Source organism: Otolemur garnettii, unplaced genomic scaffold (genome assembly GCF_000181295.1).
Source record: "Otolemur garnettii isolate 467f Iridium unplaced genomic scaffold, OtoGar3 scaffold00207, whole genome shotgun sequence".
Taxonomy (NCBI): Eukaryota; Metazoa; Chordata; class Mammalia; order Primates; family Galagidae; genus Otolemur; species Otolemur garnettii.
This window is the reverse complement of record NW_003852602.1, coordinates 1,695,794-1,721,932: the sequence shown is the minus strand read 5'-3', so window position 1 is coordinate 1,721,932 and position 26,139 is coordinate 1,695,794. Positions and strand designations below refer to the sequence as shown.

At 36.9% G+C, this 26,139-nt stretch overlaps 1 protein-coding gene across 1 annotated transcript in view; it reads left to right on the top strand.

Moving 5' to 3' along the window:
• Nucleotides 1-26,139, top strand: part of CDH8 (cadherin 8) — a 377,151-nt gene that overhangs the window by 226,102 nt on the left and 124,910 nt on the right. Inside the window, exon 8 of the mRNA XM_003801316.1 lies at nucleotides 15,214-15,350. Coding sequence (XP_003801364.1) covers nucleotides 15,214-15,350 — 137 coding nt within the window. The remainder of the gene's footprint in view (nucleotides 1-15,213; nucleotides 15,351-26,139) is intronic.

The following is a 26,139-nucleotide window of genomic DNA, read 5'->3' as shown; positions in this document are numbered from 1 at the left end:
TGGAGGTTGCTGTGAGCGTGATGCCATGGCCCTTTACCCAGGGGGATAGCTTGAGGCTCCGTCTAAAAAAAAAAAAAATAATAATAATAATTAAAACTTGGTTGACTTGATTCCTGAATTCTCATGTCCAGGTAAAAGTTTGGTTATCTCCCAATTCAAAAGCACCAACTCCTTCAACACTGTTTCCAAAACCTCAGTATCCCTGCTTCCTCAACTAAAAATTAATTAATTAAGTCATATATTCACATACCTCCACCCTTAATTCATGTTAATTCACTTCCCCATCCATATACATTTTAACTTATTTAGTTGCCCAAATAATATCAGTTGAACCTACAACTTTTCAGGAAATTTCTATAAGACACAGCATCTGTCTTTGTGAGCAAGGAGACTAGATGAGCGTGCCTGGAAGACTGAAGCCCTTCACATTTATGCAACTCCTCTTTACACGTGTTATTTGAAAATGATATATAAAATCAGGCTGTGGAGTTTTAGGAGCCAAATGGAGAAAGAGGCATCTAATGAAATTTGAATAAAAGCAACAATAGATATCCAGGGATGTCAGTGATGTTAAAGTAAAAATATCTCAACTGTAGAGAACCTAGTGGTAATTTGGAGGGTGGGTTGTAGTTTATTATTTTCTCTCTCTTTTTTCCTTTGCCCTTCTTTCTCTCTCACTATAAAGAAATTATTTGGGTAGAAAAAGACTCTTTTTTCTCCTTAGAGGAATAATAAATAATATGTGATGCAGGGACCTTACATTTCTGGGACTAGCAGAACTCAGATAATATTATTTATTAAAGCAGTTAGAGCAACCAGTGGAGCAATTAGAGGCAAAAAGCTGAAAACTTGTAGATGGAATTTTTGATACTCAAAATGCATGCGAGAGAATGTTAAAATGGTTTCTTTAGGCATAATAACAAAAGCTAGAATGAAATTAAGCAGTGAGAAAGAAACAGTTGGAGTTCAGTGAAATATAATAACTGATTCATAACTAAGGGGTTTATTTCATTACGTGTGGCTCTAAATAGCATCTTTACTTGCAGTTGGCTTAAAATTGTGTCTTCCTATAAATTTTCTATACAGAGGCTGCAAACCAATGTTTAGCAAAACATTTTTTATAATATCAAAGTGCATTTATGCCTGTTAAATTTGAAAAATAGATACACACTGCCTTTCTCCAAGGGCAGCCTCTCCCTAATGGAGCTCTAAGAAACACTATTGGGACTAAAGATATTGTGACCAGATCCATTTGAAATCAAATTTCTTTGCTATCGGCTCTCACAAGTGAGTTGCTGAAGTGCACTGCATTTTCTAAGAAGGAAAGCTTGTAAATAGCCCATTTGATCTTTGAACCTTGTTTGGCTTGGCTGAGCCTCTGGAGCACCCAGAGAGCCGTGCGAATGTGAGGGAGGACACTCAGGCTGCTGTGCTGATCTGTGGCTCAATTCTGATATCCTGAGCATTGCAAATATCACTATACTTGTTCCCAATAGACTGTTTTATGAATTTTGCCTTTCCAAAGAGACTCAGGTAAGAACTCATGATGTTAGTGAATACTTGGACTTCATTACACTAGGCCAGTGGTTAGCCTTTGGACCAAATATGGCCTGTCATTAACTTTTAAAAATGTTTTATTGGAACACAACTATTGTTATTATTTTTTTTTTGGCTGGGGCTGGTTTTGAACCTGCCACCTCCAGCATATGGGGCTGGCGCCCTACCCTTTTGAGCCATAGGTAGCGCCCTCTATTGTCATTTTTTAATGTCCTGCAACTGCAGAGGTGAATAGTTGTGACAGAGAGTATAAATTTCAAAATCTAAAATATTTGCCTTACAAACAATTTGTCAACCCCTACACTCGATTCATAGGAATTGGTTTTCCATCAGTAATTTGAATAATTGTCTCCTACATCATGCCAGAATTCTACTCTATCTCAGAAATTTCCTAAAGATAAAATTCTTAAAATAATTTTAAAACCTCTAGCAGTGAAACAAATTCTTTGTATTAGAATCCAATTACATGTGATGAGAATTGTCATTTCCCATACTTGCCTTAGATCCCTTGGAACCTTTATATCCATGGGCCCCATGACAGCACACACCTACATTGAGACTGACAGAAAAAGCTGGCTTCTTTAGTCTAGCTGGGAAAGTTTCCATAATTATTATACAGGATGGAAAACGTTATCCTAACAAATACTATGATGCTTACTTGCTTGGAGTGAGGAATTTATTTGTTTCCATCATGAAACATTCCTTGCATTTATTATGCTACCTAAGAGGTTTTGGAAGTGAGACCAGTGACTGTTTTAGCCAAACCCTAATCTCTGAATTTCAATGTCTTGGCAAATTCTCTGATTTTAGCAACCTTTCTCTGTCTTAATGCATGAGGTGGCATGAATCAGAATTTCACTTAGAATATAGACTTATAGCGTGTTCTTTAAAGTCTATTGTATATTCTCCAGGAAGACAGTAGGTATTCAGCACAGGATTCTGGAATTATTTTGTGGATTTTTATACGTGCATAGTGAGCATTTTAGTGCCGTGCCCTTGGCATAGATCTCATTTGCACGTCATATTCACTCTGCATCACACATATCCTTATTCCTATGAGACAATTGTGTGAAAGTTGTGCTCTGTGGAAAGAGATGAAGTTTGAGGCACAAGGTTTTCAGCTGCCTATGAAATCAGGTGGGCAGAGGGGAAAATTAAACTCTGATTCCATCTTCGCAAAACCTTGGCCCAACCTCATGGGTCTCTGTGAAATTAGTATTGCCCATCAGTGGAGTTCTGCATCATGCCAAAATGGTTGGACTTTTATACCTCTGTTTTCCTAATCTTCAAACAACTGGAGAGGGGACTCCCTGACACTGAGGCAGAAAGTGGGAAGTGGATAGCCGGAGACTGTCCACTGACCACAGCCCTGATATGTATGGCATCCTTCCCAGAAGGGAATCTATATGGCATGACTTCATGCCTATCATAAATAAGGTTGCTTAAACTCTGTAGTAATGAAGTCATTTGATGAAATTTATATTGCTGGGTGTCTAGCTCCCAAGGCCACACATTGCCACCATACTTCTGAACCTCTGACATCTTCCTTTAGGTAAATATAACATTTATTTGTTACACTATAGTAGCAAATCAAATTATAGTGGTACTATTAACTTGGAAATGTTATTAGTGTGGTATGGTAAATATGGCTATTAATTATCAATAAATATCAAATTGTAGATATTAGTATAATATTTTAAAACAAGTAATCTAAGGTGGTAAAAACAGCGTAAGAATCTTGAGAGTGGAAAAAAAAGAAAGTACTGACCTAGGATTTAAAAACTTTTTTTTTTCTTATTTTCTGATGGGTGAAGCTTCTGACCCCTCTAGATAACAAAACTTAGTAATAAAACTTACATTCTGAGAGAAACAAAGATGCTTGTGTAGGCTGAGCTGTGATATCTAATGTTATTATGCTCATAAGGCAAAATAAATTCTCTATTTTGCATCATGACAAAGGGAGATTGACACCCTTATCTGATGTTCAAATATTTATGGGAGTCATTTCAGCTAAGCTTTTATTTTCCCTGCTATTTCTACATTCTGGCTTGACACGATGTATTGTACAACCTTGCTTTTGATAAAGGACATAAAGGACAATCAGATTTGACTTAATGTTGCAGAGGAAAACATAATATTGCATATTTTAGGAAGAGAGCATGGCAAAAAATGGGGAGATTCCACTTTCATCCATCTATCAAATGTTTATTAGCCTACTGCGTGTGTCTAAAGTCGACTTGCTGGAGAATGGGACAGGCCTTCCTGAGATGCCTTTAAAATGGGCTTCAGGATACAATGCGAGTCTGGGATGACCTACTCAGATAGGTAGCTTAATGGTAAATGAGAATAAGATTTATGAAAATCTTTATGAAGGGTTAAAATCATGGAAGATGTATTTAATGGTGCAAAGGACAAGAAAACACTGAAATGCCTTTCCAAAGCCAAGTAGGAGAAATTAAACGGCATAAATTAAACAACACAAATGTAAAAAGGGTGCATGGTGCATACTGGGGAGAAAGGAGTGGTCTATTCATTGACAGAAGAGGAAGAATTTCCAGCTAACCTCTTTTGAACATCAAATATGTGATGTTGGGCTTTGCACTTATTTAAATGTGCGAGACTGGGTTAGACCATGTAACCAGGCATTGTGTTTAGGGGTAAGTATTTTTGGTGTAAAATAATTTCACCCCCTGGAAAGAATTACACTGGAGTGGTGTGATTATTCTATTACTATTGTGTATTAGACACACAATCAAGTGATTTCAATATAAATGTATCTCTGGCCTTTAAGAATTAACAGACTACATCTTATACACCAGTTAATTCCTAGTCCTTAGCGTTTACTAAGTGAACCAGCATGGCCAATTAAAATTTCAAAATATATATAAATATATTTCTTTTTACATTTTTTTAATTGCTGGGAATTCATTAAGGGAATATATGACATTTTTAAAAATTGTTTTGATATAGCTGTGCACTACCATTTTATTAATCTTTGGGTGTGCATCCTTTCCAAAAATACTTTTTTCCTATATTGTAAATGATTTTGACCTGAATTGATCAAACTTATACAATCAAATACCACCCTCCTCATGTCTAATCGACGTTTAGTAATAGTTTCTGATGTGCCAGATACTATGATCAGGATATTATACGTATTATCTTACTAACATTGTGACTGGGGAAAATGTGTGTTATACTCCTCTTTTTACAACTACAAACATTGAAATACAAGGACATTTATATGGGGCTACACCACTAGTCTATAGGAAGGATTAACTGAGAAATTAATAAATAGGGCTTGACAAAGAGACCGGAAATTAGGAAGGGCGCAATGAATGCATTAAACATAGTATACTGGATATGGTCCTACAGTCCATACTGCTACCTAATAAAGTGTTCATTTTTTTTTCTCTCTCTCTAACCATCTCTGTCCTGTTATCTATTAGTATTTATCAATCTTGACTCTCTTTTAGGTAGAGAGAAGTTGTTTTTGCTGTGATAAAGACCTATACAAAGATACCATTAAAGGGTGATGAAGGATACTCTTCACTCCTAGATTGCCACTGGCATTTTGGGGTCAATGTAGACCTTTGGGCATTCACAGGAATTGGTCAGCATTTACGTGTTCTCAGGGTAGATGGCGAGGACCAAAGTCACAGAGCTTCAGTGGAAGAGAGGTTGTCCCCACCATGCCTAACTTTCTACCTACCAGGGATAAATTTCAGATTGCCACTAGAAGTTCTAGATTTCATGAATTTCTAGAAAGAGTTAATCATTTTGATAATATTTATGTGAAAATTTCTGCCCCACATATTGTATTTGAATAAGGACATAGAGATAGCTAAAATGAAGGGAGAGAATATTTTTTCCAATTTGAAAAGCAGTATAGATTAATTTAACATGTTATAAGTCTTTTATAAATGATTCATCAAGACTTCTTCATCCACTTCACTGTCTACATCTGAATAGTCATAATGCCCAGTTTAACTTTTGAAGCTCAAATACCACCATCTCTAACTACAGTGGTTGTAACAACCTCATTTCTCATCCTTTGATCCCCACACAGTTAATAAGGTGATTTCTAACTCAGTTTAGAGTTGCGCTGTCTACTGTGGTAGCCACTTGTCACATATGGCTCTGTGAATTTACAGAAAATTAATTTCAATGAAATAAATAAAATTTTTAATTTCTCTGTGACATTAGCTAGATTGCTACATGAGCTAGTGGTTACCATGTTGGATAGCATAGAGCATATTTCTACCACTACAATTTTTTTATTTTTTTGAGAAAGAGTGTCAGTATGTTGCCTTGGGTAGAGTGCTGTGGTGTCACAGCTTACAGCAACCTCAAACTCTTGGGCTTAAGCGATTCTCTTGCCTCACCTTCCCAAATAGCTGGGACTACCCAGTTATTTTTTGTTGCAGTTATTATTATTTTAGCTGGCCCAAGCTAGATTTGAACCCACCAGCCTCAGTGTATGTGGCTGCCACTGTAACCACAGTGCTATGGGCACTGAGCCACCACCACAAAAATTTTGGTAGAATTCAATTGTGATTAAGATCATAACTACTTCTCTATTATATATTTCTTTCAAGAGCCCCTTATTTGGCTACAGGAAAAAAAATTAAATTCCTCATCCTGGTTTTGAAGGTCCTACATGACCTGTTCCTTGATACCCTTTTCTCACTGAGTCTTAACTTCAACCACACTATCCTTGGTTAAAGTCTTCCAACACACCGAATGTTTTCCTAACTCAGACTTTTCATCTTTGTTTTCTTTCCGTAGGAGTCAATTTGGGATGTTTCATACATCTCAGATTTTTCCTGTTTTCTTCAGGGCTTTATTACCATTACCTCTCAAAAGGCTTATTTACTTTGGTCGTCTTTCTCTACCTATGGACCAAATGTGAGAGCAAGACCATGTTTGTTTTGGCACCTAACACAATGTCTTATACATAGGAAGTATTTGTTAAAGGTGATGAACCTTTACCATTTGAATAGGATGAATGAAGGAAAGAATGGAATGGAAAAGAAGGATGGGAAGAGAAAGGATTAGATGTTTCTCTCAGATCTTAGCTCCCATCACACCTAGTCTGGCCATTTAATTCTGTAGTTTTCTAAGTAAATCCAAATCGTCAGTTTTTTATATGCATTGTTGTCTATGAGATGCCCTCCCTATATAGTATCTCTAGAAAATTCCTCCTCTCCATTTCTCAAAATAGGTGCTAGCTCCTCCTGGTGCCATCTCTGACCAAGCCCTCTCCCCACACACATGCATACTTCCCCGGCATGTATTAGAAACCCTTTCCCACTGCAATGCAAACATTATTTCACTATGAACTTCCCATTATTTTATTCTAAGCTGTAAGAAAGCCATAAGCCACATGTCTGAGAGGAGAGGTATTTTTTTTTTTTTGAGCATTTAACATTGTACTTGGCAGTAAGAGGCAATCACTAAAACCTTGTTGAAATTGAATAAAAAATAAAATGTAAAATGTAATCCCTTTGCAGCATATAAAACTGCATTCCATTTTTACATTTTTGTTACATTTAGGATTCTTAGTAATACACAATTATTTTCTTAACTCAGGGAAAAATATGTTTTATTATATAAACATTGAAGAATTGATCATGAGTCAACTTTACGTGAGATTTACCCTGGAGCAATTTTTGTTGTTGTTGTGGTTGTTCCAGTGCCACAGCAAGTGACATATGAGACTGTGGTTTTATTATGTTATTTTTCCACAGTATTTGTGGAACAAACAGTAAAACAATGCATGGTGAAGAAATGGGACCTCAAATGAAGTGACATTGATTTGGGTTTGAGATTTCTGTATGGGACCCTAAGTAAAGTAAAAGGTCCTTGACAATGATTGTGTGGAGTAAACCTACTTCAAACTTTGGGTGAAAATAGCAAGTAGAAATACCATAAAATGATGGCTGTCTCTGTGTGGAGCCAGATGCCAGAATCTTTCAAATAACTGTTTTCTTGTTGTTTAAAACATAACTACATATTTGGCAGAATATCTTCTATATATAACAATGAACACTCACTGTGATACTATTTTTAAAAGTATAATTAAATCTAGAATATATTATTTCATTTAGGCTACACCTTAACCATTTAAGGTAGGGAATCTTATTCTCACTATTTTTTTTTTTTTTTTTTTTGAGACAGAGCTTCACTTTGTCACCCTTGGTAGAGTGCTGTGGTGTCTTAGTTCACAGCAACCTCAAACTTTTGGGCTCAAGTGATCCTCTTGCCTCGGCCTCTGGAGTACATGGAACTACAGGTGCCTGCCACAATGCCTAGCTATTTTTTTAGAGATAGGGTCTTGCTCTGGCTCACGCTGGCCTCGAATTTGTGAAGTCAGGTGATCCACCTGCTTTGGCCTCCCAAGTGCGGGATTAAAGGTGTGAGCCACCTCATCTGGCCTCCCACTTTTTAAATGAGATAGATAATTGAGGTTTAGCTGCATAAACTGGCTTAGCAGAGATGGTAGGAATAGAACTACTATTCCTTGGGAGGGAGAAATAATCAGATGTTTTCACGAATATAGTAGTGGAAGGAAGAGTACAGTTCAGAATGAGTTAGCTTGTTGTTCATCTCTGATTATTATGATAATAAGTACGGCTGCTTTTGTCCACTCCAGACTTTACCTGCGGTTTTCTTGTGTTGTCCTGGAGCTACAGGGAGTAAAAACAGAAGACATGGGAGACTTGGTTCTGAAAATCCTGACAATGTTTGTAACACACTGACATTGCAAATAAGAAAAATTAATTGAGCAGGAGATGGAGGCTCTGTGCTGGGATGGGTTGAAGAAGAAGAGGTAGATGTGCTTTAAATAAACATATTAGCAACAACAAATCTAATATAACTCTTAGAAACACATATACGGAGGAGGTGGGATTTTTGTGCTGCATGTTGTTATGTAGTTGGGTTGCATGAACTGAGAAAAGATATTATACAGGTAAAAGTTGTCTATGAATATTAAAGCGGAAGTGTGCTATTTCCCAACATAATAATATTCAGTTGACCATTTTGACCTATTCTCAACCACTGTACCAGTGGCATATTCATAAATTTGCTTCTGATCTCTGCAAGCTATTCTGAATTGAAAAAACAGGTGACATTAACTTGTGTCAGTGGCCATGGAGCTGTGTGTCAAGTCACTGGCTTTGAATAAGGCACTAAGCAACTAGGTAGGAGTTTATTCCACAAAAGTTAAATGATGAATGCCTTCACATTTCCTCCTCAGAAATACTACTGTAGGTTCAAGGAACAGTAGTGTTAAAGTTAATCAGGATATTTGTTGGATTAAAAATGAGAAAGTTTAAATAGTGCTTCTGTGAATATTGCTTATCAAGGATGATGCATGTACTAAAACCTATCCATTGCCCTAGAAAGGGGCTATTTTCAAAACTTCCATCATTGGAATTGATATTAACAGGACCCAAGGAGCTCATTTTCTCACATGTCACTTCCTGCTGTGTTAATGAGAAGTTTCTTCTTTCTGTGGCAGAAAGATTATGGCCAATGTGCATACTATTCTTCTCAAAATGAGGTCTTTTTTCTAATACATCTCAAGTAATTCTGCAAAGGAACAGCAAATCCAATACAGGCACATTTCTCAAGGAAGTAGAATGGAGACTTCAATACAAAAGATAAAAATACTAGGCCTTTAAAAATACAAGTGAGAAGGCCTTTCGCATTAATTCAAAGAATTAATACCCAAATTAATTCTTTTTCATCTTTCTTTGTCTTTTTTCTCCCAGTCTACTCCTTTCCTTCACATTCCTTTAGCACCATGTTTCACTCATAATGAGAAACCAGGCTCAATAAACCTCTGCACCTCCTTCTGAGAAGCAGTTATTGAGTAACAAACAGCAGTGTAAAAATCCCAACTTCTGTGGTATCTGAATCAAACATTTTCTCTCTGTTCTTCAACAGAAAAAGTCAGGCAAATGTTTGTGGAGTAACAGCAGAGAAAATTCTTAAGATAGGGAAGATCACTAAAGCCTGGGGCCAGGTGTAAAAGGCTCTGGGGGGTAAACCGTGAACTAGAAAACACAATATAACTTCTCATCCCGTCAGCTTGGGGTCTGTGCTCCATGGAGATAATCCACAATAGTAGATATGTTAAAAGTGGTAAACACTAGTATAGGTAAATGCCACAAAGAGTTTGGTAATACTTTTTGAGTGTCACTTGGGAAATTATGTCTTTCCCAAAGTTGCTAATGGACGCGAGTGGCACTTATTTATAACTCTGTCTTTCTGGGTTTTCATCTCTCTTTTCAATCTGGGCCTGAAGATATCTTTTACAGATTGAAGAATTGGCTCGTCATTTTTATTTATTTATCTTTGTATCTAATGTGTGTCATTTATCAACTCATTTACTACAAAGCACTGCTCTGTGAAGTAGATTTTTTTTCTTACTATTTATAAACGAATATTTGAGATGAAGAGGAGGCACATAGTTTCAAAGAGCTTCTCCCAGATGGGACTCCACTGATGACCATCTGGCTCTCACATCTTACCTGCTGCTCTTCAGTACACTGGGGATCCTAGGAAAAGTAATTCAGGGGTCTACTTTCGAAGAATCTTCTCTAACTCTTCATTGACATCCTGAACATTTACATGGTGCAGATACATTTTATGCTAAAATAGAAGTCATTCCACCAGATTTGTTATGTTAATTCACTCTGTTTTTCAAGGAATGTATTTGTGTGTGTGTGCTCATCTGTGAATTAGCTTAAGGAAAGAGCTTATCTCAGAGTCTTGTAATTAAGCATTCCCCTGTATTACTGTTGTTGTAGCTGTATCATGGAATGGAATGAGTAGGAGGAGAGGGAGGAATTAAGATGATGGAGTAGATGGTGGAAGCTTTGAGGACCAGAATGCAGTTGGCTGAATCTTTGCACAAAAGATGGGGTTGTCATAGCTATGATATAGGGGTGAGGGCACATTCAAAAACTGCATTATTTTTTTAAAAAAATGTGATTAATTGTATAACTAAGATAAAAAGCTCATAGAATGCTCAACTTGAATACAAAAGTCAACCGGTCCTATAAACCTTTGTATCTGCAGTGCTCATTAATGAATCGAGACTGTGGTCAGAAAAGCTGGTAGAAAACTAAATACCTAAAATCCTACCAGAAATATAGATCTCAGCCCCTACTTGCTCTCCCAGCTTTACCTGTCATCAAGTAAATAGGCATCTGTGTGTTTGCTTCCACTGGTATCAAAACCCAGATGAACTTATTTAAGGACAGGGAAGAGAAAGGGAGAAGGGAGAGCCAGCTTGGGTCTGAGAGGAGCTCCAGAGTCACCAGTGGAAACCTGGTTGTTTCCCAACAAATACTGCTAACCTTAAATATTTTTAAGCTGTATAGAGGGTGTCAAAAAATGTATGCACATTTTATGAAAGGCAAAAAAACTGTATTAAAATTTTAATAGTCAGTATATACCAATAACTTTAGTTATCTTGTATATTGTATCTTGTATCTTATATAATTGCAGAAGTCAAACATAACTTGAATATTATAATTTTAATACAGTTTCTTTTTTTTTCCTTTCTTGGCACCTTCTATATATTCATTGAGCATTTTTTTTGGTCTTAAGCACTTTCATAAGTACTTTGTATACATTACCTCCTTTAGCCCTCACAAATGGTGCTATAAAGCCTATTTTACCAATTAAACAATAGCAATACTATGACTAAATCATGTATGTATCAGTGATAAAGCCAAAATGAGAACTCAGGCCATAAGATAGGAGACTAATGTTCTTTATAAGGAGATTATGATTGTTTGAGAGGCCTGCGACCATAGACTCTCTTGGCAACCTAGGAAGACTTAGCCAGAAAGCTAGGTCGTATCCTTAAACAAAGTGCAGGCTTTGCTGGGAAATGAAGGTGAAGTAAAAGTTCCTCCGGAGGTCTGTAAGAAAATGGAAGGTGGAAGCTTTTATTCCCTGGTTTTCAGGAGAGGACTAGATTCTTATCACCTTATTTAATAAATCATCCTCTATTTGTTAGACTGCTTCTCAGTCTCTTTGGGCTGCTCTACATAACACCACAAACTAAGTGGTTTACGAAGACTAGAAATGTATTTCTTGAAGCTCTGAAAGTTAGAAAGTCCAAGGTGACCTGCCAGTGTGGTCAGCTTCTGGTAAGGGCCCTCTTCCAGCAAAAGACTGTCAACTTCTCATTATGTCCTCAAACCGTGGAAGGGGACTTGCCAGGTCTTGGAGGTCTCTTTTATAAGGGAATTAATCCCTCTGTGAGACCAGAGGCTTCTTTTTCTAATCAACTTCCCACAGATCCTATCTTCTATGCTGTGACCTTGTTAGATGAAATTTCAGCATATGAATTTTGGGGAGCAGGCCACAAACATTCAAATTACCACACTCTGTGCCACAGCTTGGGGTTCAGAAAATTGAATGCATCTGTAAACATTCAAAGATACCACTGTTGCACAAAGCATGAGAAGCCTCAGCCAGGGTGGTACACAGTGGCCAGGCACACGTGCTGGTGAAGTGTCACGTGATAATCTCACTCAGCCTATGACAGTCCTGTTACTCAGGTATTCATACTGTCACTGTTCCCATTTCATGCATGAATAGAGTAAACCTTTCGGTGGTTGGTTTACACATGGATTTCAGGATAAATTGTACCTGAGTATTCCTATTTAGTATATAAGAAACCAAAGAAAGAAGGAAATGGTATCTATCACTGTGCTTGATACAAATTTGGTGCTAAATGAATGGCTGTTGGCCATAATGTTGAATCAGAATTTTTGTGTCATTTAAGCATTCTTGAGACCTGTTATCTGAAAGTCTACTAGGTGAGAAAATGTGTGACATTTCTACAGAGGCCACAGGAGTCTTTCAAAATAGTTGAGGAAGACATAAAAGCAAATTTTAAACTAAGTTATTTCTTTCCCATCAAGTTCCTTCTATTGTGTAATCTTGTAATATTATGACATTCTTACCTTTGATCTTACTAAAGGGCTATATTTATAGCTTATTTTATAAATTCTTATGACTCACCCCATAAAGTCTGTCATGAACTGGAGCTTTAAAAAATGTGAAAATTATCCCTGCCTTTGTGAGAGTTATGGAAGTTAAATGACACACAAATGTTTCATTTTTAGATTTCTGCCATTTATAAATTGTTTAGGAAGGGAACTTCTCCACCAACCTCTGAAACAGGGAACCTCGTTGAGGTTTCATTTGATGAGAGGTAAGAATGATGATGATGATGATGATAAAAAACCTATCTTTAGCACCTACTATGTGCCAGAGGCTGATGATTTATTCTTTATTTTAATCTTCACAACCATTCCTATCATATCAATACTTTCTATTTCACTAGCAAAGAAACTGAGCATCAGTGAATTTACTAATTATCCCAGAAATAACAAAATATAAATAATGGAGATACAATTTGCTCCAAAATTTGACATCTGCATGTCAAGTATTTGAATAAGAGTTTAAACAAACATTTTTAAAAAATTCCAACTTCCATATACCCTAGTCATTGTTCTTGTTGCTTCAACTGGGCTAGAAGTTCTAGGCAGCTATTGGACAGCAAGCGAATAGCCATGGAGTGTGTTTCTGATTTGGGATTCATGAGGATAAGTGATTAGACTGATTCTTGTTTACTGCAGCCTCTGGGAAATTGGTTGATGCATGCGTGTGTGAAGTATCAGCAGTGAGATAATAAAATTACCAGAATCAGAAATGCCTACAAAGTTTATTTATGAATATGATGCAGAAGGTGATAATTAATCCTCTGGACACTTCTTAACTCTTTTAAGAGTCAGAGTGTACATGATATCTGGCGCAAAACACACGTCTGTTTAGTTATTTTACAGTTAAACTTGGAATATCATTTGTCTAATCAACCATCATTGTTCCCTAGGAAAATAGCTTTTTGTTTTTTTGTAAAACAACAGATTTAAATGCTTTGCAATAAACATTTCTACATGCTCAGGAATTTGCTGAGAGCACCATTAATTCATATCTGCTTCTGGGTTCTTAAATCCTTTCTGAATTTTACCAAAAGCATCATGGGGAGTGCAGAGAAAGGTACCAAGTAGATAACTAGTGCATAGATACAGGTCAGTATCTTAGCTTTTTTGTTGTTAAGTCATTACTAAATCACAAATTGTAATTTCACATTACATATGTTTTCAAATAATTCACCGATAAACAGTAGTCAATAAAATTAAGTTCTTTTTAATATTATTCCAAAGTCATGATTGATGCTTATCTTTAGTGGAGAAGGTTTAACAGAAATGTCTTTTTTCAATGGCCTTTGAGTCCAGTATAAAGTATGTGCATCCCATCTCCTATGAAAAAGAAAGAGCTAAAAGGAGGGAGGAATAATACATATGTATATCTATATAAATCTAGCTAAGTAGCTGCCATCTGGCTACCTTCAGAGGTAAAGATACAAATGGGTAAATGTATATCTATATATAGATATATGTAATGCTTGCAGTGAAATCTACTAAACTATTAAAGATACAAACATATGGATAGATGATTATGGATAATTCATTTTTCTCATTTATAGTTTTATTGTTGATCATATAATAGATGCTCATAAAGAACAAACATAAAAACTGTTCTCACTACCAACTAGCTGTGGACCATGTTCTGGACTTGAGGTCAGTGAGTATCAATGAGTAGAGAGATTTCATATGCAGTTCTGGGAGATCACCTCAACCATGATGCCTTCTTTAGTCCTTTCTCCCAGACTGGACTTGCCCGTGGCCCTGTTTGGACCCACTTTCTATTCTGTTTCTGTGCAATCCACTACTCAGTTATGGACCCACCTTTTTGAGTTTGCCTTGTATTCATCAAGACATAAACTTTACTGGGCACAACATTCCATAGCTAGAAAACAAATCTTGGTGTATAAACAACATCTTAATAGATGTCATTGTAAAATAATTACTATATCACCTGGATATTTAGAGTTCCAGAGAGAAGCAGTTTTCTCCAGACACTAAACATCTAGCTTATCATCTTCCCTGAAAGAGTTATCTCAACTGAGGAACAAAGAGCATATTTATTTGAATTCTAACTTTTAAAAAACATTTACTAGAGAACCAACCACCCTCTGATTTCTATGGAACTGAATACACTCTCAAAATAAAAAACTAAACTACCACCACCAACAAAAGGAAACTCCATAGATTTAGTCCAGTCAAGTTTAACAAAATGTATTTTTTTTTGAACTGACGTAAATAACATGTTGTCTACCTCCACCCTCTCGATTGGACTCAAGTTTATGTTTTATGTGATATTTTGTGGTAACTGCTAATTATCATAAGTTGTCCAATAAATCTGATGGATTGTCCAATTAGCTCTTCATCAGCATCCATTTTTGAAGGCAATACCTATTGAAACGGATGACAGTTTGTGACCTCCGTGTTGCTTATGGGGCTAATTTCTCCTTGGACAATAATTATTAAGTTTCTTGTGCCTCATTCAGTCATTTAGTTTTACAAATTACTGTGCCATTGAGTTTCCCAAATCATTTGACTTCACAACTATGACTCTTCCGGGATTACTGGAGATCTTCTGTGGAATGTAAGGATGATATAAACATTGACGTTGATTACAGATGTATCTGTTTTGTAGGTTTTCCATCGACCGGCACACTGACCTGGAGAGGCAGTTCAACATTAATGCTGATGATGGGAAAATAACACTGGCGACACCACTTGACAGAGAACTGAGTGTGTGGCACAACATAACAATCATTGCTACAGAAATTAGTAAGTGCCTGGGTTTGTTCATCTCTTCCTGTGGGACTGTGTTCAATTTATACCTATCAATCCCATGATAAGTGGTTTCTGTTTCCATTCATTATTTTGGTCTTGGAGCTTCTTTTATCATCCCAAGAAGCCTTTGCAGGCATCATTTTAACATGAAATAACTTACACGACCGTAAATTACTGTAAGGTTACAAGATATGTGAGAAAGAAGCATTCCTATATCCTAATATTCTTAGAGCTTATGGCCACCATTCAGTTACTAAAAGCTGCATTTTACATTCTCAAATGAGGGGAAAGCATTTGGTATAAGAAGGTAGGTACAAAAGTAAAATTCAAGAACTGTACACCATAAATAAAGGGCACTAATACATAAAGACTGTATTGTATTACATTCCTATGTTATTAGGAAATAGTTGCTCACATATTTAAACTGCATACACATGCAGAACACACAGGAAGAAACTTCACATTACCGATATACATAATTTGGGGGAGGTAAGATTACAGATCATTTATTATTTTGGTTTTTCGAGTTTAATGCATTTTATACCATAGTCATGGACTACTTAACATTTTATATTTATTCAGAACTATTCAAAATTATCTAAATTCAAAATAAATTTTTATAAATTACATGTAAAAATTTAAGATATTTTTTACAGGAGAGGAGAGTCTGGGGTTGTTAAAGCATGAAGAATCCTCAAAGAGCTAAAAGTAGACCTTCCATTTGTTCCTATGTCCCCATTACTGGGTGTCTACCCAGAAGAAAAAAAATCATTTTACCATAAGGACATTTGCACTGGAACATTTATACCAGCTCAATTCATAATGGCAAAGACATGAAAAGAACCTAAGTGCCCATCAACCCACAAATGAATTAATAATGTGTGGTATGTGTATACCATGGAGTACTATTCAGCCATAAAAAGATGGAAACTTTACATCTTTTTATTTACCTGTATGCGGCTGAAGAACATTGTCCTTAGTAAAGTATCTCAAGAATGGATAACAAGCATCCCATGTACTTGATACTAAATTGACACTAGTATATGAAAAACTGTAGGCCCACCCGAGAGGAAAAACACAATTAAATTCAAGAAGAGGGGACAGAAGAAGGAGGGAAGAGGCTCAGTAAGCTCCCGCCTGACGGGTCCAACATAGGGGTATATGGCACACCTCCCGGGTGAAGGACTCAAATAGAACCCAGAGTTTTCCTAAAAAGCAAGACAATGTAACCTAATCGTATGTGCACTGATATTAATACTAATAAATCATTTTTAGGCTTGCAATTGTTTATAGTCTTTATTCCTCATAATTAAATTCCATATTTGAAGGTTGCTCAGTTTTCAATGCTAATTCATCTACTTCACTTAACGTTAGTCATTAAGGTTACTTGATCACTGTTGTATTTTAATGTCACTTCAATGTGGACCAGGTAAAAAAAATCAGAAAGTTACTAGTTTAAAATGGTAATATACAATGTGGAAAAAACGACCCTTATATTCATCAAACATCCACAAATACAATGTTACTATATCATCAAAATAAAATAAAACTCACTGAATAAACATTGTCTCCACCTTGATAAACTGAATTTGGAATATAAAAAATAGCATATTAGTCTTTCTATTAATTTTTTAATTAATTAACATAGCCTCTCTCTGCTTAATGAAACTACTATGGAGTCTCTAAAAAATGTGTCTGGCTGTAGATGATTCTGCGTCATCCTTGAGAGCTTGCAGCTCTATGTCACCAATTGTTAAAAACATGCAAAGGGGAAATGGTGTTCTTTTTATTTCCAAGCAAAATATGCTTTTCAATTTTATCTGAATATCTTCTTTTTATAAAGGACCTGATGAGGGCTTCAAAGTTGTACAAAAATTCGAGGGAGACAGTAAATTCTCAGAGAGTTGGAGTGAAGTGAATCTGAATAAGGAAATAAAAATCAGCATTAAGAAAGACTCATGGGCCCACATACCATATTCAGGAATATGGATGACAATTACAGGATATATGCCTGAAAATTTACTTTGTTCTCTCTGGCAGAAAACATAAAAACAGGGAAAATTTCTCTGTGAAAAGGACTAATTTGTTTGTATGAAGAAGAGTAATTCAGGCATTCAGGAGGGGCACAATTTTTCCTTGTTCTGAGATGTGAGGAAAATGTCCTCTATGTGAGCCTAATAAAAAGAACATTTGTGTGAAAAAGTGAAGATTCAAGGCTGAAAAATGTCTGTTTCTTATAGCAACCTTGAGTGCAGGCAGAGAACGTGCAGTCGAGTTGATGGGTAGTTTCAATCCTACCAAGCTCTTGTTTTCTGCACAGAGATGGAGCCTTGGAAACTTTGGTATTTTTACTGATCTAAGAGAATTATTTTCTTCCCAAGTGTGTCACTTTGACAGTAATTTCTCTTTGTCATGTTAAAGGGAGAAAAGGAAGCAAATCATACCATTTGGTGGTTTTGGTTTATTAGAAGTGTTAACCCTACTTAGAAGAGGATAGATGTAATATTTTTATAATTTACCATTTGAAGGCTCATTATCACTGTAAGCCTCTGAGGAAAAAAAAAAGGAAAAACTACCTCTACTTAGATTGGTTTGAGGCTTTATAAAAAGCTCAAAAGAATGACAGTTTTCTTTAACATATGCAGGCAGTAATTACTTTTAAAATAATTTCCTCATATATTGAAGACAGCCTAGTTGTGATATACTTTTAATCCCTGCTATTTTATTTTTCTGTGACATGGATTCCTTTCCTTAAATAAATACTCATCAAAGTTGTCCCCATTATAACCAAGCCTTAAATTCCAAGGAGCAAAAAGAAATGAATATACGGAGCAGTTGTTTAAGAAATACTTCAGGACAATGTAGTGACGAAAGCTTCATTTGTAAGGAACCCCAGACAAGTAAGGGAGACAGATGCCAAAAGCAAATACTCCAAGGCAATGAGCTTGTAAGTCAGAGTGACAAGGCTGACAAACCCAGTCGGAGAGACTTCATTTGCCTTCATCTGCCTATTTGTCAATAACTGTATAGTCAGTCTTTGCTGTTCACCAAATGCTTATCTAGTGACTGGGGTATAGTAGGGAGCAAAACAGGCAAAACCACAGCTGTTCTTCAAGGCTCCTTTCCAGCGGCTCCCGGAAGCAATTGCGTATGAAAAGATTAATTGGGGCCACCCAGTGGCTCACACCTGAAACCCCAGCACTCTGGGAGGCTGAAGTGGCTGGATGCTGGAGCTCAGGAGTTCCAGACCAGCCTGCACAAGAGTGAAACCCCATTTCTATTAAATAGAAGAAAAACTAGCCAGGTGTTGTGGTGGGTGCCTATAGTCCCAGCTATCTGGGAGAGAGGTAGGAGAATGATCGCATGAGCCCAGGAGTTGGAGGTTGTTGTGAGCTATGATGACACCAGGGCACTCTACACTGGGTGACAGAATGAGACTCTGTCACAAAAAAAAAAAAAAAAAAAGAAAGAAAGAAAGAGAAAGAAAAAGCTAATTGGAATCTGCTGAGATATCTCCATAAAGAAAAACTCAGGAGAAGATAAAGAAGATGTTGGGTGTTGTGAATTCAAGTAATTCCATGTTAGTGGTGTGAAAAAAAAATCACTATAACATTCCTTCAATGAGCATATATTTAAAAGTGTTTAAAAATAAATATAAACAAAATCAAGCCTTTATGTGAATCAGTAAAATTGCTAGTTATTTAAAGTGATATTATTATTAATACAATTACTGAATTACAAAAAATCAAAAATCCACCACATAAAATTATCTTAATGTTTTCAGAGAAATGATTCAACTATATTCCAGATTTACGTTTGTAGTTGGCTTCACACAGTGAATGAGTACAGTATGCCCAGGCCCATAAGATGAGTCACAGACTGTCAGTAAACCTCACAGAGTTTAAAATATATATAAACCCCAGAACACATCACTCTGTTCAAATCAGTGGGAGTTGTCTCACCTGTTTTTTTGTTTCTGCTTTTGCTTTTACTCAGAGATTAAAAACTAAACAAACTACACAGTTATATTTTACCCAAGAAATAAGCTAAATTCAAGTTAAACATCTTAAGAAAGGTTTAACTATAGAGTTAGCTACCAATCTGACATTTAAAGAAATTTTTATATAACTTTTATAACTAACAAGAATAAGAATACAAGAGAACACTTTATATTTTAGCTATAAAGTAAAAGCTGGGGTGTGTATAAATCAAAAAATTATAAATGTTTATGCCATATGTGTTCTAAATCATAAAAGGAAGTAGAAATAATATCACAGAGAAGTTGAGAATAATTGGAATTAGTGTGACAAGAACTTAGAAACTTGTTTTGATTTGATTATTTAGACCATCACATAATGTTTATCTTCCAAAGCCACAAACAATGTCTTAGGGAAAAATATTAAAGGAAAACTTATGGTATATATCAAAGATGAATATTTAAGACTATTCAGAATAACAAAACCCCATAAGGGAAGATTCTAATGAGAAGAAAGAAATATTTATTCCAGGTAGAACAAAGTAAAACTATTCTTAGAATGCCAAATCATCAGATGAGAGATTTAAACAAATTAAATTGGGCTAAAAGGTGGATTTTAGGGAAGTCCTGTCTGTCATCTCTTAATGAGAAGGGGGATGTGATGAGTGCTTCACTGTGTTTATTACCTGGCATTTCACTAGATCTATTCTGCCGGCATGATCAATGGGCACATTTCGCCACATCTGCAGGCAGCTAGATGGCCATGTGCTAACAAGAGATTAGGTTTCCGTAACACATCTCTGCTAAGTATCTTGCTAGCAGCAACCTCATCCCCCAAAACTACAGTGTGTGGCTGTTGTTTACCATGACATAAACATTTAAGGTACATTTAGCTAGCTGACCAATTAACATAAACACTGCAAAAGTATTATGTAAGCCCCATATGCATTAATTCTCACATTTTTTGAAAGTACATACAATTTTTTGTGCATTTCTCAGACTAGGAAATTCAGGCACAGGATAAGTCACTTGTCGAGGTTTCATAGGACCCTGGTTTAGCTGCACGGCCTATGTTCTTAGTGCCGTCCACAGAAGCCTCACTTTGATCTTTCCCCCCTTCACTCCCCTGCTCAATTTGAGCTTCTGACACTGCTGCATCATTTCCTGAAACAACAGCAAGCTATTTTTCTGTGCAAAGCAGAAAAGCCAGGGTGGAGGAAAGAACCAATATGCATCATTAGATCATCCTCTTATTCTACCATTTATTACCAAGAGTGGGAATATTGCCTACCAGGCAAATCAGAACTTTGGAACTTTTCAAACTGGACTCTTATTTTCCTTTTATAGACTGGGAAACTGAGGAACAGAGAATAGGGAACACAACACAGTACATTTTAGGGGACTGTGGTTTTCATTGAAGACCATTGATCAGAATCACTGCCTTAGATCATTGTGAAAAACAAACCAGCAGACAATTGTGCTAGGTTTCATCTAATACATACTGAATCAGACTCCCAGGGGAAGGATTCAGGAACCCATTTTTCATGACTTCTCCCAGCTCCTCCTCCACCAAAGAATTATACCTTAAAAATTACAATTGTACATTTAAATGTACATTTCAATTTGACAGTACTGCAAAGAAAGGCAGAGAAAGGTTAGGTGGGTTTTTGTCATTGTTATTACTTTTTTGGTTTTCCTGTGCTGATTATGTGGGATTTCACTAGCTGAGATTTGAGTGAGGCTTGTCAGATGAGCGCACAGGAGCAATCAGCTTAGCCACAAAAGACATAAATATATTGAGAAACAAGGAGAGACTCGATTTACTGAGATCTAGAGGCACTGAATGTTGATTTCAAAAAGTGTCCTTTAGAGAAAACTTGAGGGAGTGGAAGAGAAAGTGGCAGAACTCTCTGCGGCTCTGTACCTGGGAGCAGGCAAGTGGCATTTCCAGAGAACACACTACTATTGGTTACCTGAAAGAATTTCAAAGCAGGAAGCATATAATTGCCCATTAAATTAATCTCTTTGTGTTAGTGATAATGCATTACTCTGGCCCACTACAGTGGGTTGCACACAATATTGCAAATGAAGCTTTTTGCTAATGATGGTTAAATCTCCCAGGGAAAACACGAGTTTTATAGCACTTAAGGAATGTTTCTTCCTGGCATGGGGCCCAGTTGCCAGAATAATTGCCTTGTCCAACCCAGGCTACTTAGAAAAAATATATATCTTTATAGGCAGCTCATTGTGTAGAGAAATCTCAAGTTCTGGAGTTGGAAGGAGTTGGAGTCCTGGACCCACGTCGGCTATATAACCTTGGGTACATTATTTCTCCTCTTTTTCTTTCAGTTTCTACATCTGAGAAATGGAAGTAACAATTGCTCTTTAAACTGTTGGGTGCAGTGAGAATTGAATGAACAGTGATAATACTATGCCTGTTAGCACAGAATCCATCTACAGCCTTTAGAATGTGATGAATGCATTGTATATGTTCTGCTTATTAATTCAGCCCTTTCCCCTGGGCTTCATATAACTGCTTAATTTAAAATTATTTACTTAGTTTATATTATCTGTTACTCCTTCCTCTACAAGGAACAAAACAATTGGTAACCACAGCATGGTGTTACTGCCTGGGTACAGTCATGTGTCTGCATTGCATAGCCAGTAAGTTTGTGCATTGGCCTCCCTCTTGCTCTTGATAGAGGCATGGTGGGTTGACCAGTGGGTAAGAAATAGCCCTGAGAATGAAGCAGGCCCCTGCCTAGGTAGACTGATCAAACAAAAGACTTCTGATTTTATATCAAAATCTTACTCAAAATATATCAAAGTCACTCAATTGCTTCTGGCATAAGCAGGATTAGAATTTCATTAAGATTAATGGCATTTCCTTACGTAGGGTAGAGTGGAAGTAGATGGGGAGAAGCTTTATCTAGTTAGATAACACTCACAGAGAAGAACAGGTAATAAGAACCCAGAGTGGGCAGTGAAATTCAGGAGCAGGAGTCACAAAGGAGTCAGTGTCATTCCAGGGGTGCAGAGCTAACTGACGCAGGCCCCAGATGAATGTAGTTCTCTGCCTAGCCCACACCAGTTTTATTTCAATCCTCATGCATGTCCTCCTACCTCTGCCAACTTCAAATAGAGATCCTCCAGTTCTTTGCATATTGATTTGAAGATTTCTCTTAGGCTTTTCCTTTGTCCTGCAAAGGACCTCCTCCCACACCCTCTTAATCTTTTTCATCTATCCTTTGTTTCTTCTAAGTAGACTTACTTAGAAAGAGCACCCACATTCAGAATGGAGAAACATTTTTAACCAGATGCTCATATGATTAATAGCCCTTTAGTCCTAACCTACACTAGGAGAGTAGGTAGGGGATTCCTCTCCTTGTCTTGCCTGGTCTGTCTCTATAGACCACCAACTCCAAAGACTGGACACTAATTGTTACTGTGGACACGGTAGGTGAAGAATGGACAGAAGGTGAGCAGCAAATACTCATGCCAGATTTTCAGGTGCAAGTTGCTGCAAACTGACCACTTGTAGCAAATGGTCATCTTCAAGTTTGGGGCACCAGATATATGGAGGCAGGAAAAATCCTGGATATGTGGACAGATTATAAAAACAGGATGATACTGGGTCGATTTACCTTCAGGCTTTGGTTTCTTTTTAGGGATGGAGACACCATAATGGCTATGGGAGAAAGTGTACATATCAGTCTAGAAGTCAAAGGGGATAACGCAGGGGTTAGGAGATCAGGCTTCTATAATAAGCCATTTGCTGGGATGGAATATCTACACTCACTCTGTTGATAAGTTACCTAACTTCTCTCTGTGGCTTTGTTTTCCCATCTATAAATATGAGTCATATATTGCTACACCTTTAGAGGTGTGAAGAATAAATATATTTAAGTGCTATAAACTTGCCTAATATAGGTTAATTATTATAATACTAGCTATAATGTAAATTTAATTGATCATTATTATATAATTAAAGAGGACATGACAAAAGGTGAATATTATTGCCATCAAGCAAAACCTCTTTATCCTGAGAATCTCCTAGATTGTGAGCTTGGTCAGGATACAATGCTCCTAGATTATTTGAGGGGTGTAATTTTCCTCAGTGATTTATGTCCTGTAGAAGAGTCTTCTTAACTATCAGTCCTCAGTATCTTGGTGAGGTTTGGCAACTTTAATAGCTCCCTTCTCACCCAACATCAAGTTCATGGGTACTGTTATAACCACTTACTCAGTAAGCAGTAGAGGTGATTAGTTAAGGACATAAATTATGAAATCAAATTGTCCGAGCCAAAATACTGAGTCCCTCAGTGCTATGTTTGTGATCTAAATAAGCCATGTAACCTTTTAAAATTTCCTTAGTTATATTTGAAGTCTGTTGTGAGAGATAAATTAGATAATACAGTGCAAAAATCGGAGCTTTCCATATAGTAAGATCTCAAGAATATTCTCTTCTTCCTCTCTTTCATCTTCTTCTCTCCTCCTCTTCCAGATAAAACCTCGTACCTACCACCTCTCACATTCCCTGTCATCTCAGTCCTATATCTGAACATCCTATTTGTCATTTCCTCTTTATTTTGTTCAAACACTTGGATTTAGGAAGAAAGAGGACCAAAATAGTTATAAGGATACCGATATTTATTGGTTTGCTTCTGCTGCATAATTTATTATGGCAAAATTCAGTTGCTTAAAATAATAAACATGTATTTCTCCTCGTTCTGTGGAACAGCTGGGCAGTTATTTTGGTTGAAACTGGTTTTGCTACTGTTTCTGGTCACCTGATGGCTTATCTGGAGCTGAGTGGTCTATCTTAGCCTCCCATGTATATATGGCAGCCTGGTTATTCCAGGGTGACTTAGCAGACACTATTTCTGCTCCACAGGACCCCGCATCATCTCATAGGCTAGCTCAGCTTCTTTGAGTGGTCTTCTCAAGGTTATAAGAAGTAGCAAATAGCGAGGAAGACTATTGAAGCCTTATTTTCACCATGTTTGCTAATATTTCATTGGCCCAAATAAGCCACACTATTAGAGTAGATTCAATGGTAGAGCAATGTTGCCTTTTAATGATAGGAGTTGAAAGTGATATGGCCATATTTTCCCTTTAAATAATTTACTTTAGACTGGGATCCTGAATCTCAGCTTATGAACCAATGAGGGACCCTGACCTACAGCTTACATGTAGGTACTTTCTTGCTTTCCTTCCAGAATCTTCTTCTAAGTATAATACACGCACATTCAGAATTATTTTTTTCAGCACCTTACTTATTTAGCAAAAAGGATTAAATATAATATTTCTAATAGCCATCAACTGGTTAAATATGTATTCTCTAAAATGTCAGTATAAATTGCAATTTGTATTACCTCCCAATACAAATCTACCTCCCAAATACAAATCTCCCATTACCTCCCAATGTAAATCTATTGATACATTTATGATTTTCAGAATAACTTCTACCATGTAAGTATTAATGTAATCATCATCATCATCATCATTATTATTATTCTCTGTTTGTCCTGACTGGATCAGCTCCCTTTATTATAAGTTCTTATTTTGTTATACATGTTCTTTCCTGTCAAATGACCTGTCAAGTCTTGTAATAGACGCTCGTTTGCTTAAGGGTTTGAAAATACATCTCTAAGGGAAGAAAGAGTTAAGGAGCTACTCTCAGGAACCATTTTCTTATTGTTATAACCTGGCAGGCTAGCAAAATGCTTGTGGCTCTCATAAATATTGTTAAATGAATGAATGAATAAAATAAATAATGAGTTAACATCATGAAGGAGTACCCAGATGAGTTCTGACTCTAAATAGACACTAGTAATTGATTGGTGGAAAGGTTTTTTGCTTTAATGTACCCCATTCAGCACTTCATTAAAAATCTTTGGCAGGAAGACACACCTGCATTATGGGTTTCTGGATTTTTAAGAGTTATGTTTTCCTGAGTGACTGAAGCTGAGAGGCAGTCAGAGGGCAGGAAGAGCTGTGCTCTCCTTGTATGAAAATTGTGGGGCATTGACTGCGCTCACAGGGAGGGATCCTCACAGAATATTAATCAGTCCTGGGATTTAGAGACCATGAGAAAGGTGTTGGCAGAAAGGAGCCTAAGGTCCCCTGGCTCTTTCCCCAAGGAGCAAGGCTTCTGATCCAGGAACCTTGGTTTTTCTTTCCTTTTGAGAGCCTCGAGGCAAGGCCTGAATAATGCCAGACCACACTTCATTACCCAACAAACCGTTTATCATTTAATTTGATCTGTATTGAACAAGGGGAAGCAGGTTACAAAGCAGCAAAGCCCAAGAATGAAAATGCAGCACGTTTTCTGATTATAGGAATCCCTAATCCAAAGCTCAGAGACGAGGGCTAAGTATAGGAACCAATTCCATCTTTATCCACACCCACTCCCCTAGTATTTCAGTGCTGGGGCAGGTGGCCCTTTGCCCAGATGCTGAACAATTACACTGATAATTTGGCTTCCATCTGATATAAGGTGATGGCATGCCAGCCACTCTACTCCCTGATATTTTCTGGGCCCTGGAGGACAAGAACTCACTTCATCTATCAGCCAAGGTCAAAGGTTATGCCGCTTGTCACGGAGTATTTTGTTTTTGTATCTGCTGATCCTATCCACACAGGAATTCAATTCAGTTAAGAAAAAATAGAAAAAAAAGAAACTAGTATCATTTTAGCAGCAACTTTGGGGCAGGCACTGGGTTGATCCCTTAGCAAGTCCTAATTTAGTTCAGCTACATGGAAACCCTTTGCTGGGTGAGGAGGAAGCACAACCTGAGACGTGGA